This window comes from Heloderma suspectum, chromosome 5, assembly GCF_057233095.1.
Source record: "Heloderma suspectum isolate Gila_16-S chromosome 5, 16-S_ref, whole genome shotgun sequence".
NCBI classification, from domain to species: Eukaryota; Metazoa; Chordata; class Lepidosauria; order Squamata; family Helodermatidae; genus Heloderma; species Heloderma suspectum.
In genome coordinates, this window is record NC_139462.1 from 206636913 (window position 1) to 206653726 (window position 16814).

General features: G+C 44.2%; 1 protein-coding gene across 6 annotated transcripts in view; it reads left to right on the plus strand.

The window, feature by feature from the left end:
• Window positions 1–289: 289 nt before the first annotated feature.
• The window catches only part of ZEB1 (zinc finger E-box binding homeobox 1), a 108051-nt gene continuing 91526 nt past the window's right edge, over window positions 290–16814 (plus strand). For 3 of the 6 annotated variants that reach the window (XM_084859166.1, XM_084859165.1, XM_084859170.1), the window contains exon 1: window positions 290–366. In XM_084859166.1, the coding sequence (XP_084715292.1) occupies window positions 316–366 (51 nt within the window). In that variant the 5' untranslated portion in view covers window positions 290–315. Of the gene's footprint in view, window positions 367–2255; window positions 2422–2517; window positions 2733–11163; window positions 11300–16814 lie in introns of those variants that run through there. The other 3 variants (XM_084859169.1, XM_084859167.1, XM_084859171.1) reach the window with 3 other exon arrangements.

Sequence of the window (16814 nt, forward strand, 5' to 3'; positions counted from 1 at the left end):
CCTCCCCGCGCGCTCCAGAGTACCTGCGTGCGGCAAGCAGGGAGAAACTTTTCCCTCCTGCCGGTTCAAACGTGCTGCCGTAAAGCGGCCGTCTCCCCTGGCAACAAGGTTCCGGCGGCCGAGCACTAGGTGTAGGAAGGTGATGTAAAAAAGTAAAAAAAAAAAAAAAAAACCAAGAAAAAAAAACCCAGACACACCAAACCACCCAGTGTCGTAAACCAGGTCCGGGCGGGGGTTGAGGGGGGGGAGAGCAGCGAGGGGGAGGGGGGAGGAGGTGACTGGAGCATTTAGACACAAGCGAGAGGATCATGGCGGATGGCCCCAGGTGTAAGCGCAGGAAGCAGGCGAACCCGAGGCGCAATAACGGTCAGTCAGCTCCGCCGGGCAGCGGCCCGTGCTACGCTGGGGCCGCTCGGGGGACCGGGCCGGGGGTCGGGCTGAGCTCTTGAGTGAGGGGGGAGGAAGGGAAGGAGAAAGCGGCGGAGGGGGAGAGAGAGAGGCGAGAAGTAGAAAGTAATTCCCGGGTGCTCCTCGCCGAGAGCCCGGCTCCCCCTGCACCGTTAGATCCGCTACCTGGTGCCTCCCTCCCTCCTCGCTCGCTCGCTCGCTCGCTCTCCCTCCCCGCCGAGCTGCCTCCTTCTCCGCCTAGCGGTGCCTCCTCGCTCAGCCTGCTGCTCGCGAGCCCTCGCCCGCTCGGGGACCGTTACACGCCGCCTCAGCCTCCTCGCTTCTTCTCTCCCGTCCCCCTTCATTGTGCCCCAGCGGCGGCGGCATCGTCCGGTCCTTCCGCCCCGCTTCCCTCTCCGTGTGGAGGGCGAAAGGGGGTCGCCGCAGTCCGGCCCTTGCGAGCGGCCTTCCTTCGCCTCTCGGCGACCTTCGCAGCCCCAACTTGGAAACTTATTACCTGAGCTCAGGCGGGTCCCGCCGGCCTCTGAGTGGGGGGCAACGCCCCCGCCAGCCCCGCTCCCCAAACTTTTTCGGGGGCGTCTTGCCCTCCCCCTCCTCCTCCCCCCCTCACGCTGGGAAAGTCCGAGTGAAACGCAGCGCTTCGCTGGCGCCCCTCTGCTCTTTTCTTCCTTCCTCCTAGTTTGTTGTTGTTTTGGGGTGCTGCGGGACGTGACGGGGGGGTGGGGTGGGGGGCGCGGAGACGCTTTAGTTTGGGTCTGGGGAGAGAAACTGCGTGTAACTCCTCAACTACCTGGCTGCCAGACGTGCAACGAAACGTCGAGGCACACGATAACTATAATGGGGACTTCGTTCTCAAGAGTGTGGCGTGTTTTGGCCCCGACGGGGAAAGAAGGGGGGGGCATTGAAGCACTGTTGCTTGCTGCAGTGTGTATTGATTTTATTTTTATTTTTTTGCCAGGGAAACGCACCACATGCGCACCCCTGAGATCGCCTTGAGAGGGACCCCCTCCTCCCTCCTCCTCCCCTTTCTGCTTTTTCTCTCTCCCCCACCCCCGTACTTTCGCCTCCGCCTCTTTTAGTGCCCGCAGTGCATGTTGATTTATCTCCGTAGCCATTGAACATATTGTTTCTCCTCCCACCCCCCCGCCAACCTCCAAATCTTGGCAGAAGTGTTAGAAGTGGGGTGGGTGTTCTGTTTTTTGTTTGTTTCTCCCCTCCTTTATCAACGTGATGGGGGAAAGGAAAGCTTCTCTGTGGGTTGGGGAGGGAACGTGAATCAGCTAAGTTTCTCTTTCTCGCCCTCTTCTTGGATTTCGAGGTACCTGTTTGTATAATAATCATAATAATGGGTGGTAACGGTTTGGCCGCTGCGCCCCCCACCTCACCCCCTTGGCTGGCGAAGAACTGCTGCAGCCTATATAAGGAATGACGCTTACTTTTCAGATTTAAGGGTTGTCTCTTTCTCTTTTTCTGGTTACATACGTAATACTTTGAAATGAGCTCGGAACCTACGTTGAAAAGTGGGGGAATAAATACACAAAACTTCTCTTGTTGTTGGATTGTTGTTGTTTTTTTCTCATTTCTTCTAGAAAATAACGGGAAAGCGGGTGACTTCATAGGATGTAAAACGGGAGGTTTTGTAATCTTTCTTGGCAGCTTTATTTTCAAGCTTTCGTGTGGCATTTCCTGTATACGGTTATGGATAGGAAGGGTTTTAGCGGTTCGTCCGAGATCATGACGTTTTGCACGGGTTTTTAACATATCCGAGAAGGAATTATGGTTTCCCGGGGGGCGGGAGGGCGCCACGACTTATGATACTTAACGTGTGAAACGGGCACATAAACATTGGCCTTCTAGCAAGTTGATCTGATGGTTGTGAATAGTTCCCAGCTCTGTGGGGTGGATTTATTTATAGCACGTATCAGGATATATACGGGGTATTACAATGCTAATTTCCTGTTTTAGACCACACGTTTGTGTATGTGTGTGTTTAATGTTGAGGCTATATTAAAGGTAAGTTCAGAAAGTACTCCTCTCGTTACCTTATTTAAAATGTTAATGATAGAGAAAGGGGCTTTTCTTGTTGCTGACGACATGTGTGTGACATGCGAGTCTGAACCACCCAGTCTCTGGGCAGGAGCTGTAAACATGTTTACCTGAGCAGGAAAGAAAATGGATTTTCTCTTAAATATGCTCTTAATTGGAATATCATACTTCTAAAGCATATCAACAGATGCCTTGAGAGAGTGCCTGAATACCTTGCTTTTGAAATCAACGGGGGGAAAAGGGATTCTGACGGCTGCAGCAAATGGCAACTTGTGCAGGTAGAAAAAAAAATGGTGTGTGAGGTTTCTCTAGCATGCATGTCAGCCTTCTCCTGTCTGCTGCTTTCATTCTCAAGGGAGGGATTTATTTACCATGCTTGCTGTCAATGTTTTTCCTTTGTGCTTAATATTAGAAAAACAGATTTGAGGCTGTTTAGCACAAACATTTTGGCTGCAGCATGTATGGCTTGGAGAAAATAAAAGGTGTGTGGGGTACAATGTCATTCCAGGTATTTTTTTCATTTTTCATGATTTTTGGTTGAAATCATCACACCTATGTGCTCTCATTTTGGAGAAAGGCTTTTGCTTTATTATTGGGTGGTTCTAAAAGTAATATAATATTATAACAAATAAAGAATAACTTGAGCTGCTCTACATTAACCATCACTGGATAGGCTAGATAATAGAGGCTTGATAATAGGGATTTCTCAGCATTAGGTTCCTGTTTGACTTGCAAATGTTTGCTGATCAAAATTGCTAGAGGAAGTTAACCCTTAAACCTTTGCCACAAATAGACAATTGAAATCATCTCTATACCAAATCTCTTCCATAAAGGGGTTGTTGATCTCTTGCCTTTCAAAGATAGGTACCATGTCTACTGCTAATCCTGTGTGATATTTTTTGTCACCAGTCTTATGGAGAACAGACTACAATAAACTGACCTCCAGAAATGTGGTTTTTACTTGGTTGTAACACCAAATTAAGTGCTGTTGCTGCCTTAATGGAGTAATATACACTGCTTTTAAAAGATAGATTTTAAGAAAGGACTCATTAAATACTTTTTCTGCTTCATACCTTTGCCTCCTTATTGAACTGTAAATTGATGTCAATATCTTTTCTCCCTTCTCCCCCCACCCCCTTAGTAGTATAAAGGTATATCATCTTTGTGTGCTAACTTAGGTGTATCTGACCTAAATTGTAAATCTCTAAATATCATTACTGTGCTATCCTCTCCTCAATTGGTTAGTATAGTGTGTTAATAAAATACTTTAAGGGCGCAATCCTATGCACATTTAGACAAAAAAAGTCCTACAACTCCCAGCATTCCCCAGTCAGCAAGGCTAGCTGGGGAATGCTGGGAGTTGTAGGACTTTTTCTGCCTAAACGTGCATAGGATTGCACCCTAATACTGTCAGAGGCACCTGCACCAATGTCTGACATATTCTCCCTATTAGATTAAGCACATTCCATAATCTTGGTAAAATTAGTCCCATGAAGATATACCCAAGCCATAACTTTCCTGAGTATTTATTAATACTTGAATATAACAGTTGTCATGTACATATGTTTGAAAGCTGTAAATTTAGTACACCTGAAAGGAATTCTGTATAAGTTCCAAATTTTGCAACTTAAAATGCAGACATAAGAATAAATGCTTTTGCCACACTTGATTTTTTCTCAAATCTTTTCCTGAAATGGTGTTAATAGGTGTCAAGTTCATAAGAAATCCCAGCTATTGACATGCACCCAGGAACTAAGAATTTAAGTAATTCATAAATATTATTTCATAAAGCATGTCTAATGCTGGAGAAATCTTGCAACTTTAAATATTGAACACTGTTTGGAAAGTTGTTTGGTATAACTTGATCTAACATTCGTAATCCATACACACCAACAGTAGAGGACTAAAACTGGGCTGAACCAGATTTGGGTATTAAATTTGATACCTGAATTTTTAGTTGAAAATTTCAATACCTTCTGAGATGCAGAACGATGCATGAAAATTTGAAGTGTGGCAACTTGGGTTAGAAAATTGGTTCAACCTGAATACTGTTTTTCACCACAGTTTAGTTTAGGTCTAATTTAGGCAAAATATAAAAATGTTATCCAAGCTAACTTACATAAATCTACTAATATTAATTTTAGTTTTTGTGAACCGCCCAGAGAGCTTCGGCTATTGGGCGGTATATAAATAAATAAATAAATAAATAAAAATATTATACGCAGTTGTCTTTCCATCTACTTCATATTCTGCTGATGTTAGGCTATGCAGCTTGGCCTCTGTCGTACTCCTGAAGTTTTCAAATAAAGAGACAGACACATATCACTTAATTCAGCCAAAATGGCCATTGTAGTTATATTGTATAGTTTAAGTTTGCTCATAGCACTTATTTTATTTAACTTATTTATATTCCAACTTTCTACAACTGAAGTCAGGGGTGGGCAACTTGTGGCCCTCCAGATGTTTTGACCTACAAATCCCCATCAGTCCACACCAGCATAGCCAATGGTGGTGAGGGATCATGGAAGTTGTAGGCCAGAACAGCTGGAGGGCCACAAGTTGCCTACCCCTGAATTTATCTAATTACTTGCCCCTTTTTGTGTTGCAGCTTGCCCCTCACAGCTTTTTGTGTTGTCCACACCTGGGCAGCATGGCTTGTTTGAGGGTTCTTTCACCCTCAAACAAGCAATGCCACCTGGGTTCAGACAACATGATAAGCTGTGCCTGGGCAAGTAATTAGGCAAATGATGCTCAGCATTCGCTGCAGCTTAAACAAGCCACTATGGTGATCATGCAAACCAGGTAATTTTAAAAACAACGGGTGACATGCACACACAGCACAGACAAAACACTCCCCCCCCCCACACACACACACACCCAGGATGCTGCCTGCCAGCCCCTCTATCCTCCTAGGACACTCCCTTCCACCTACAGATTACATTTTCTTGGTGGCTGGGCATGCTTTAAAACAGTACTTGGCAGCCACCTACCATTTTTATTTTCTAGGAATGCCTCTTGGGCCCACTTACAGGATGCCTACTTCCCAGTTCACTCTGCAGCATGCTAGCCTCCCAGTTAATGTATGTATGTTTTTTCAAAATCAGGACTGGCAGGGAACCTGGTAGCTACCAAGGGAGGTAGCTGTGAGCTCATTGGTGCCCATGGACACCATGTTGGGGACCCCAGCTCTAGATAAAGTTGGTATAGTTATCCTTTTAATCTTAAATTACTTTCCCCTGGGGTTTCTACTGTATCATCTGACAGGCGGCTCCTTAGCTAATACCTGTTGTTTTTAAAGGAAAAATGCATATCTCTCTCGATTGTGCAAACATAAGTTGGGCACAGTATACACAAGTGTGTACTGTGCCATACATACAACATTGGTGTATGCTTGAGTGTAGTAAATGACTTTTCTTAGTGCTTTAGGTATCTGTATTTTTCTAAAGTAAGTACTCATAGTAGAGCTACTCATAATATGTCAAACAAATAATTGCTAAATGGCAGATGTTAGCATATACTTTTGTTATGCTTGTCGTGTGCCTCTTTCTTGTTTTGTATTGTTGTGGAAAAGGATGATGCTCTAAACTTGCAGTAACTTGAAAGTTCCAAGCATAACAAACAGGTCTGCGTACCAAAGTGGTCAACAGTTTCCATGGAAATACTATCCTAAAGTTTAGCTCATGATCATGAGGAAACATTGCATTTTGTAATTAGGCAACCTAAAACTACCATCTTACCCTTACATTGTGGCTGATGTAGTGACATCCTTAAAGCTATAGATGCAGTGGGAATCTTACTGTAGATTCAGTGGGAATCTACAGTAAGCACTATGTGAGCCACTCTAGAGCTCCTTGGAGAAAGGGCAGGATACAAATACAAGAGGGTGGAGGACAGGAAGACCTGGCGTGCTATGGTCCATGGGGTCACGAAGAGTCAGATACGACTTAATGACTCAACAACAACAACAACAACTATGCAAATTCCAGTTGCTTCAGTGATGTGATCTGCAGATTTAGGTTCCAGTCTTGAAATATCCATTCTGGGAACTTAGTGGGAAGAAAAGTGTTTAAGACATTAGCACCATTATTTTGAGAGCAGCATCAGTAAAACACTGAATGCAGTTACTGGGTTTATTATCAGGCTTTTAAAACCACTTTTTTGCGAAGTTGTACAACAACCAGGGAATGATGAGTCCAAGGAAAAGGAAATGCTGAGACTCCACTTTTGTGGTTGTCTAGTGCCATCCACAGTGCCATGTAACATGATCGTGATGTTGATAAGCAGGCCATACTGTCTGCTGATAACCTCAGCAGACAGTTTCTCCCATCATTCAGCAAGTGAAAATGTGCCTGTCAAAATTCTAATTCTTTGCAATCAGTTAAAGTACAGGAACTCTTCTTATAGCAACCTGAAGGGAAGAAATCCAATAAGGAAAACCAGAACAGATACTATTCTTCACTACCCAGTGCAAGCATGACCCATATAATCTGTGAAGCTAACTTCTTACACTGAGAGTTTTAAAGGATCGTGTCGCTAGGATTGTCCAATATTTAGCAGCTACACATATTATGAATGCCTAGAAACTAACAGGATCTTTCCTGAAAAGTTTTTCATTCCATATCTCTAGCATTTCCATGCTTTAAAAAATGGGGTATGACAAAACTCTTTGAACAGTTGAAAGTAATAATTCTCTCCTTAGTAGCTCTTCAAAGTACTTTCTTGCACTGAAGAACTTCATTCTAAATATTGTTGTTGTTGTTGTTCAGTCGTGTCCGACTCTTCGTGACCCCATGGACCATAGCACGCCAGGCCTTCCTGTCCTGCGCTCTCTCCCGGAGCGTGCTCAAGTTCATATTCATTGCATCGGTGATGCTATCTAGCCATCTCATCCTCTGCCGTCCCCTTCTCCTTTTGCCTTCAGTCTTTCCCAGCATCAGGGTCTTTTCCAGGTGTTCCGAGAATATTCTTAGGGCACATAAATGCAATTGTATGTGTCTTTCAGCAGTGTTTTTGTAAGAGTGGTACACCAGTATCAGTATGCTCTGGTTGTATCAAGCTCCATTAGGATTGTAAAACAGGCTATGTGAATTTATTTATTTCATTTCTATAGGTGAAGGCCTCTGAGCGGTTCACAAAAATTAATACCACAAAGCACGGCATAAAACAATATAAAATATGAAAGCTTAAAATCATACTATAACAGTACAACCAGAATAAAACCTAACAGCAATGCAGAGATTTAAAATACAGATTTAAAACAGCAAAGCTAAAAGACTAGGAAGCTAAAATGCTAAAATACTGGGAGAATAAAAAGGTCTTCACCTGGTGCCCGAAGGAGTACAATGTAGGTGCCCAGTGAACCTCTCTAGGGAGCTCATTCCACAGCCAGGGTGCCTCAGCAGAAAAGGTCCTCTTCCTGGTAGCCACCCACCTCACTTCGTTTGGCAGGGGCTCACGGAGAAGGACTGCTGAGGATGATCTTGGGGTCCGGGCAGGCACATATGGGAGGAGGCAATCCTTCAGATAACCTGGCCCCAAGCCTTTTAGGGCTTTGAATATTAATACCAGCACTTTGAATTGGGCCCAGAAATGGACTGGCAGCCAGCGCAGCTGGAAAGGTATTGGCGTAATGTGATCTCGTTGGCCATTCCCTGTTAACAATCTTGCTGCCCTATTTTGGACTAGTTGAAGTTTCCAGTTTTCAAAGGCAGCCCCACGTATAACGCATTGCAGTAATCCAGACGAGAAGTTATCAGAGCATGGATAACTGTAGCTAGGCTATCTCTGTCCAGATAAGGGTGTAGTTGGTATACCAGCCTAAGCTGATAAAAAGTGCTCCGTGCCACTGAGTCCACCTGTGCCTCAAGTGACAGTTCTGGATCCAAGAGCACCCCCAAACTACGAACCTGATCCTTTAGGGGGAGTGCAACCCCCTGCAGAACAGGTTGAACATCACCTAGCCGGGCAGACAAATTACCCACTGATAGCACCTCTGCCTTGTCTGGACTGAGTTTCAGTTTATTGGCCCTCAGCCAGTCCATTAGCATGCCCAGGCACTGCTTTAGAACAGCCACTGCCTCACCTGGGTTTGATGAAAAAGAGAGTTAGAACTGGGTGTCATTCGCATATTGATGGCACCTCAGCCCACACCTCCAGATAACCTCCCCTAGTGGTTTCATATAGATGTTAAGCAGCATAGGTGATCAAATAGAGCCCTGTGGAACCCCATGGCCTACTCTGTGACTGAGGGTGGCAAAACCTGTGTTGGGTCAGACTCAGCACGATTTTTTCTCCACCTGTGTTCTAGCTGTCTCCCCTCTTGGTTTATTGCCCTCCTTGGTGTATACCAAGGAGCTGGCTAGGCTCTACTCGGAGGGAGAGGGCGCTTGAACATGATCATGCTAACCACCCCAGTCATCTCTGCATTCCACAGAGTGACCTGGGCTTCGACAGGAGCACCAGCTATATCAGCAGGAAAAACCCCAGAGCCCTCTGGAATTCATTGGAATCCATTAGCCTCCAGGGGTGGACCATTTTAAAAGGTTCCCCACTCTTGCAGAGGGGAAAGGCTGCCGAGAGTCTAAACCTCAGTAGGAAGTTATCTGACCATGACAAGGAGACAGACATTAATTCCCCCACTTTCAGACCACCATCCTCCTGCCCAGTCGAGAAAACTAGATCAAGCCTGTGTCTTTTTACACGTGTTGGGCTGATGACATGTTGGGATAGCCCCATGGTTGTCATGAAGTCCTGAGCTGCCCTGGATACAGCGGCCTCGGCATGGAAGTTGAGATCCCCCAGGACCATCATCGTAGAGGTCCTCAACACCAAGTCCAAGACCACCTCCATCAGCTCAGGCAGGGAGTCTGATGGGCAGTAGGGTGGGTGGTACACCAGCAGAATCCCTAATCTGTCCTGGGTACCCAACACAAGGTACAGACACACAAGATCTGCACTCAAACGAACAGGAATCCTAGAGAGGGAGATTGAATTCGTATAGACCACAGCAACCCCCTCTTCCCAACCCTCGAGTCGGTGTTGGTGCTGCACTGAGTACCCAGGAGGGCACAGCTGGGAGAGAGTAACCCCTCCTAGTTCCCCCACCCAGGTCTCAGTAATACATACCAGGTCAGCCCCCTCATCCACAATCAAATCATGGATGAGGGAGATTTTATTTTGGACTCACCTGACATTCAGCAGCTCCACCAGACCCGAGGGCAAGCTCGTAAGGCCACCAGGACCCTTCTGGTTGGGGGAAGAACCAGAAGAGCGGATGGCTGTAAGGTACCTAGCCCCTCTTCTCAGCTGGCCTGTTAATCCCACAACACCATACTTCCCCCTACCCGTGACCACAGTTCTGGGGGCACACATACCCCAACCCCCTGAGTTACCCAATATATTTCCCAGGCACATATTAAAATGTTAAAATATAAAATATAGAACAGTATAAAAGAGAACAACAGCTAAGAAAGAGCAGGTGAAGATCTGCATTTGCCCCTTTCTTGTTCTTTGGAGCTGCTGCCCTCTGCTGCTGCTATTTGCTATTAGCTGGTTGCAGGTATTTCTGGAGAGGCTGTGGGCGGGTCTTGTGTGTGCTGCTCAGTGCATCTTCAAGTGTGATGCTAAGTGAATGTCTTTATCCCTCACCCCCTGCCTGATTTCTTTTAGTTACCAATACGCAGTGTAATTGACACTGTTGAAATCTGAAGTATGGTAGTCTGGTTCAGATGTAGGAAGAGATGTACTCTTAAAAAAATACTTCTACGTAGGAAACAAAAATACCTTGTTTTTTGGTATCGAGGGTTTTTTTTATAGTTACATATTACCTGCTTTGGGGGTAGATGGGAAGAGAAGCGTAAAAGAGTACCAAGAAATGGAAACTGCCTGCAACATGGTGGCCACAGCTGTGGCTTGTCCTGTAATGACTCATCTGTATCAGGTTCTGCCACAAGCTGGTGGAGGACTACTATGAAGGCCGCTACCTCACTAATTTAAATTAAGGCTGCTGAAGAGACAGCAGTTGGCTCCCTGCTATCTGCCATCATCCAGAGCTAGAGGGGCAAGGCTTCTCTGGCCATAGAACAGGGAGCCATTCCACCTGAGCCTAGGGATGTCGGAGAAATCTGCGACAGAATCAAATGAGATCGGATTTGTATGAATCTGATCCATATATTCCCCAGCAGACTAGCTTTTCCCAAGTCGCACGGATTCTGCAGAGTTGCAGATTGTTTTTTTACTTCCTGGAATTTTATGCAAATTTAGTTATAGAAAAATACATCAAATAAAAAAAAAGCTGAAAATGCTCATTTTCCCCATAGGATAAAGCAGGAAAAAGGGCGGGGGGAGTGCCAATTAGTGCAATATAAATTTGCACAAATTTGGGAAATTGGGGGGGATCTGATTTCGTCAGTGAACAGACAATGGAACAAAAGGCATCTGGCAGTCCACGAAACCCATACCCAAGCCTGTTGAAGTGGTATAAAGTATACATTTCTGTAAGTTGCTTTGAGAGTGTATTTAGCGAAAAAGTAACAAATGTATTAAGTTTATCTTTGCCCATTAAGCAAATACCTTCCCTATCCCGCACCCCACCTTGCTGCTGTCTACAACCCTCTCCCCACAAGTGGATTAGGAACTTTCCTATGTGAGGGATAGGGAGTTTGGTTTTAAACCCCTGTACTTATTGCTTGCTTTTACCAATGATGGCAGATCAAACTGAATGTTTGGGACAAGTGAACTGAAAAAGGGATGGCCTGAGATGCATGGCACCTGTTCTTCCCTGGAATGGGTGGAGGTGGAAACAGAAAAGCCTGGTTATTTGGGAAGGAATTCATTGTGTTGCATGGTAAGGCTCTTTGGATAGATGGTGTATATTCACTGTCCTCCCTCTCTATCCTTTCACTGCTTTTTCTCATTCCCTATTAGCTTTCAAAGTGCTGTTAAGATATATTTTTAATTAGATTTGCAAGTGTAAGAGCTACCTTGATGGGAGGGAACTGTATCAACCTTGCAGACTGTACTCACTAGACCAACTACTGATCAGTGGAAAACAGCAGCAAAAATGATTGGGGAATTTACACTGTTCATCAGTACTGACATGACAGTTTATTCTATTAAAAGGTTTAAGAGACACTCATTTAGTCTTTAAAAAACAACAACTAACATGCTGGCTGCAGGACAGCTGCTACGTGTTGGGCTCATGCTTAGCTGAGGATGGTAACTAGGGAAAGGTGCTACTGGTTGCCTGGACTTACACAAAACAAACCATGATCAGAACTAAAGTTAGCATGCTTTTGCTTTCTAATTTCAGACTCCTGGTAATGTAAATCTTTAGGCTATGCTCCTTTGCTCATAAGAGGAGGATCTTTTTGTTGGGAGAATTCAATTATGCTGAATCACTTTATTTTTGCTTTGTGTTTTGTTGAAAATAATCTATGGCATAGACTTTTAAATTTACTTGTTCATATGTACAACCTGCTTAATTTTTTTAAAAATCCCACGTGGCTAACACAACCCTATAAAGTGCAACTAATCTTGGTACACAAACACACCTAGCTGTATCTCTCCCTTTTTTGTTAGCTGCAGGGTGTGGGTGTGTGTGTCTGGGTAGTAATTGGTTCCAGTAGAGCAGTAGAAATATTGCAGTGTGTGTGCTGATGTGTTGTCTTTATGTTTAATGAGAGATCTCTATATGGTAGGAATGTCCTCTGCTTTTCTAGAATAGAGAAGAAATGTCACCTAGTGTGATTACTTTCATCCAATGAAACATGAGCTTGAGCAGAATGGAAAAAAATAGACAACTGTTGAAAATGTATTCTAGTTTTTGGAATATGGCCTAGCTGCTGCTGTAGCTTAATCTAGGGGTGGGCAGGCTTCAGGATTGCAGGATTTACCTTTTTTTTTTTTGTAGAATCTTGAGATCCACCAATCCGGAGCCTGGTGCAAAAGGCTTATACTTAGAATTAAAGAATTCTGAGGCCAGGAATTCGTTTTGAGTACCAAAACTGAATGGCGTTCACAGTCCTTCCTCACAAAAATCTAATCTCGATTACCCCAAGCTTTCTTTATTTCTGCAATATTAGGGAGGAGTCTTTTTTTTTTTTTTGCTACTCTTAAACAGTTGAGAGTCAGAAGTCATGGCCGATCTACTGCAGATCTCCCAACAGATCCAGATCTGCCTTCTGACCAACATTGATTTAATCTTTCAAGGTCTATAATCTTGGGTTGGGGAAGTTGTTTAAATATCCCATATACATCTCCCCTGAAGAGGTATTTAGTATAAACAGGATGAGCAGTCATGTTCAGTATCATAGATTCTCAAAAATATAGTCCAGTCAATGATGCTTTAAAATGTGTGTAAAACTAGTTGTGAGCCAAATGGTGGTTGGGTGTGTTTTACAAACAGTTGTACCTCGAGCAAAACATCCTTCCTCTTTTGGTGACATTTCACATTCCTCTGAGAAGAGTGTGAAACTATTTGCAAAGGGGTAGCTGTTGAGGAGAAAAGAGAATGTAGTCTTGTTGCCAAGACAGCCTGGTTAACATTTCCTCCCCTGATCCAGACCCTAGTAGTTGGAGCAGAACATTGATAGGGAATAAGGATGTTTTTCCTTCACATTGCATTAGTTTCAATGGGATATGCATTAAATTGATCATCCCCTCCACATTTTGCCCCAACTATTCGTGTGTAGTTATGTGCGATTACATCAAGATCGGTGTGAAGGTCTTGCAGCACAACCCTGATAGGCTTGAAACAGTCAGCAAGGCAGGGTGGTTTGTCCTGTTACCCATGCAATGGGATCACGTTCTCTTTTCTCCCCCATCCCAATTCATAATGAGAGCAATGGGAGAGTTTCATTTTCCCCTCAATAACTTACCACAAATCTATCTATAGGTAGCATGGGGTAGCAGGGGCCACACTGGGGATGTTGGAGGCCATATAAGGGCTGCATGTTGCCCATCTCCGATATATATGGTGCCATACACTGTTGGAAGCCCTAAAAATGGTGCCACTGTCTTATATCAGGTCTGTGAACTGGTGGGAAATGACAATGATGGGTGCAACCCTACGTATGTTTAGACAGACAAAAGTCCTACAACTCCCAGCATGCTGGGAGTTGTAGGACTTTTCTCTGTCTAAACCTGCATGGGATTGCAGCTTAAGATAGTTCTTTTTTTCCAAGGACTTATTGAGGTGTTTGCAATCTTGCACAGAGGTAGAGGTGAAAAGTGGACCTTCAAGAGACTAACTTTGAGGTGGTTGCTAGAGGTAAAGCATGGGGCAGGACTAGGCCAACATGTGCTGAGCCAACCCTGCCCAAAGCTTCCCCAAGTAGAGCAGCAGCCACCGGAAAGCTCACTTTTCACCTCCACCTCTGTGCAAGATCAAGAACAATATCCTCCTCTGCTTCAAATGTATAGCTAGAGAGAGGCAGTGGGGATAATCCTTGCAGTTGCTGAAGCCTAGTGTAGCTCTGTGGAATCTCTCCACCTCATCTCCAACTCCAAGTTGGAGGTGAAAGAAGAAATTGGTATTGGCTGCCAAGATACTTGGAGTGTCTTGGGTGTCCAGTTCCAAAGTGGCAGCCTAGCCTTTCTCTCCAACTTGGAGCTGGGGGGCGGGGGCGGGTGTCTTCCCTGTAGTTGAGCTGCGCTTCTGAGCATAGCACTGTAGCAATGACAATCCTTTCCCCTTCCCTTCACCAAACTGGAGAGGAAGCCTGGGATTCCTCTTATCACTCTTCAGCAGCAAGCAAGTAAGTAAACAGTTACCATGGCAAGTAGGACTATGGACCACTGATCATCAATCTCTGAAGTAAATATGATCCATTCTTAGAGTAATTGAGTAGTTAAGGAAAAAAAAACAGAAGAATATTCACTTTAGTGTGTCTCGAATATTATTTGCACAGCATTCTGGAGCAGTTGTTGCATACTTAACACTGGTCCTTTATTTAGGGATTTATATTAGGCTCTTCTTGTGCTTACAGACCTTACAACAATTAAATGAATTATAAAATAAAATAAGTTTTCATAAAAATATGTTACATGGGTTCTGCAAATAATCAAAGAAATTGGATAGGAAATTGTCTACCTGGTAAAACCAAGGCCTTCCAGCCATCTGATGGAACACAGCAAGAGAGTGGGCTAGCTGAGCCTCAGTGGGCAAAATGTTCCATAATTTGGTCACATCCACTGATAAGGCCCTTTCTCTTGTTGAAAGTCAGCAGGAGAATCTTGAAAGCCAAATATGCACCTTGTGGGCTAGCTTAGCTGTTAATTACTTTTAGCTTTGTATAAGAATAGGCACACTTCTGTAGCTGTTGCCTCAAATTGGGTAAGGGTCAGGATGAGACCTGCTTCCACAGAGTTCACCCTGCCTTCTCAACAGGCCAAAGCAGCAACTGCTCACTGTCAGGTGTTGATAAGGAAAGCCTTGCTTTGTGCCCCCTTCCCTAAGAGCTGAGTTTGGGGGCAGGCAAAGCATTCCTCGTTGCATTTCCAGTAGGCTGCAGTTTTTGCTTGGGGAAACTTTGGGCAGGGTTTGGTCTGCTCAAGCAGGCCTGGTCTTGCCTCTTGCTCTACCTGTAGCAGCCATCTCAAAAATGGGTAAAAGAGCACAAGAAACTTCCACAGGTGCTTCATCCTCACAAACATAGCATGGAGACAGGCCCCCATCCAGTGCAAACTGGTATGGAGAAACTGGTGGCATTTCAGATAGAAGTGAGGTATGGGCAGAAGCAAAGGTGGTGGCAAGGAGTAGGTTTCAAAGAATGATGGTGGAGGGGGGGAAGCCTTTTCCCCACCCCATCAGTGAAATTTTCACAGACTTTTTCATGACCTATATAAGCAAGTTTCAGGCTTGCATCCTCCTGCCCTCTAGACAGAGGGCATAAACATATATGCAACTGCTTTTACTTTTTCTTATTGAAGTGAATGGCTGCCAGCCACATATGGGCTAAAGTAAAGTGTACTCAAAACACTAGGCAAAACCTGGCCCCTGAACCTGACACAGGGTAGCCTGGCAGAAATGTGCAAATGTTGAGAATGTGGATGCACAGTCCTGCCACCCACAGTTCCCTGAATTGTACTGGACCTCCTTCCTGTTATAACAGTGGGCATTTTGATAATAGAAAATCACTGTTTGAAGATGTGGGCAAAACTTAAGGATTACCTATAGCTTCAGAATCTTTACTTTGTTTTGTGTAGTCTCAAAATGTTCCAAATCTTTCAACATAATCAGTTTACACTTTGTTCTCCCACTCCCCACTCACTATTTCATATAAACTGACCATTCTCTGAGATCTACAGATCAGGCCTCTTGTTTGTCCCATCACCTGCACAGGTACATTGGACAGCAACCAGGGAAGAGCCTTTTCTGTAGTGGCGCCCCTGTCTTTGGAATTCTCTCCCTGCTGCAGTGTGACTGGCACTATTCTTGATGGTGTTTATGCACATCTTGAAAGTTTATCTGTATACCCAGACATTTGCTGATTTTAATACCTAGCTTTATAGATTTTCTTTATTTTTATCTTTGCATTTTATTTTGTTGTTTTTAATGCATTTTGTACATCATCCTGTAATTTGATAATGATGGCCAGTATATAAACATGTCAGGGGTAGGTGACCTAGGGCCATCCTGCTGTTTTGGAATATAACTCCCATCTCCCCTGACAGTTGCGCATGCTGGCTGGGGTCGATGGGAGTTGTGTTTGATAACATCAGGAGAGCACCAGGTGGCCTAAATCTGTTCTATTTGTAAGGGGGGTGGGGTTGAGCTCCAATTAACTTCACTAGAAGCTTTTCCCCCTATGGAAATACCAGTTACAAGAGGCCTGATTTGGATTAGGACTGTAGCACAGGACAAAGAGTTCCGTCATACAGACCAGGTTGAGTTTTAAATTGTGTTTACCACAATTACAGTTGGTTATTACACATATTTGTATCTTTGCCAGTATGAATAGTTGAGGTCTATATTGTAAAGTTTCAAACCAATATTCTCTATGGTTAGACTGTCAAGAATGATCAATTGCAGTGTTTGGGAACAATTCCTATTGCAGTCAGGCTGTAATATGACAACTCCTTACTCATAGATTCTAACAGTCTGATCTGAAACTTCTGATTAACATGTTAAGTTCTTGCATAAGTCTTTCATTTACTTCAGTTTTGGGTACTACTGCATCCACACATTCCCACTGAAGTGAGTATGACAGTCCCTGCTCATACAGCAACCTCATAGAGCTCTGGATTGTGCTATAGTGTGTCTTGTGAATTTAAAAAAATCTTACATTTCCTTTCAGTTCTGGAATATTTTTACACTTTGTATGTACAGCAAGAACTTATTTCCTGTTGAAGGGTATTTC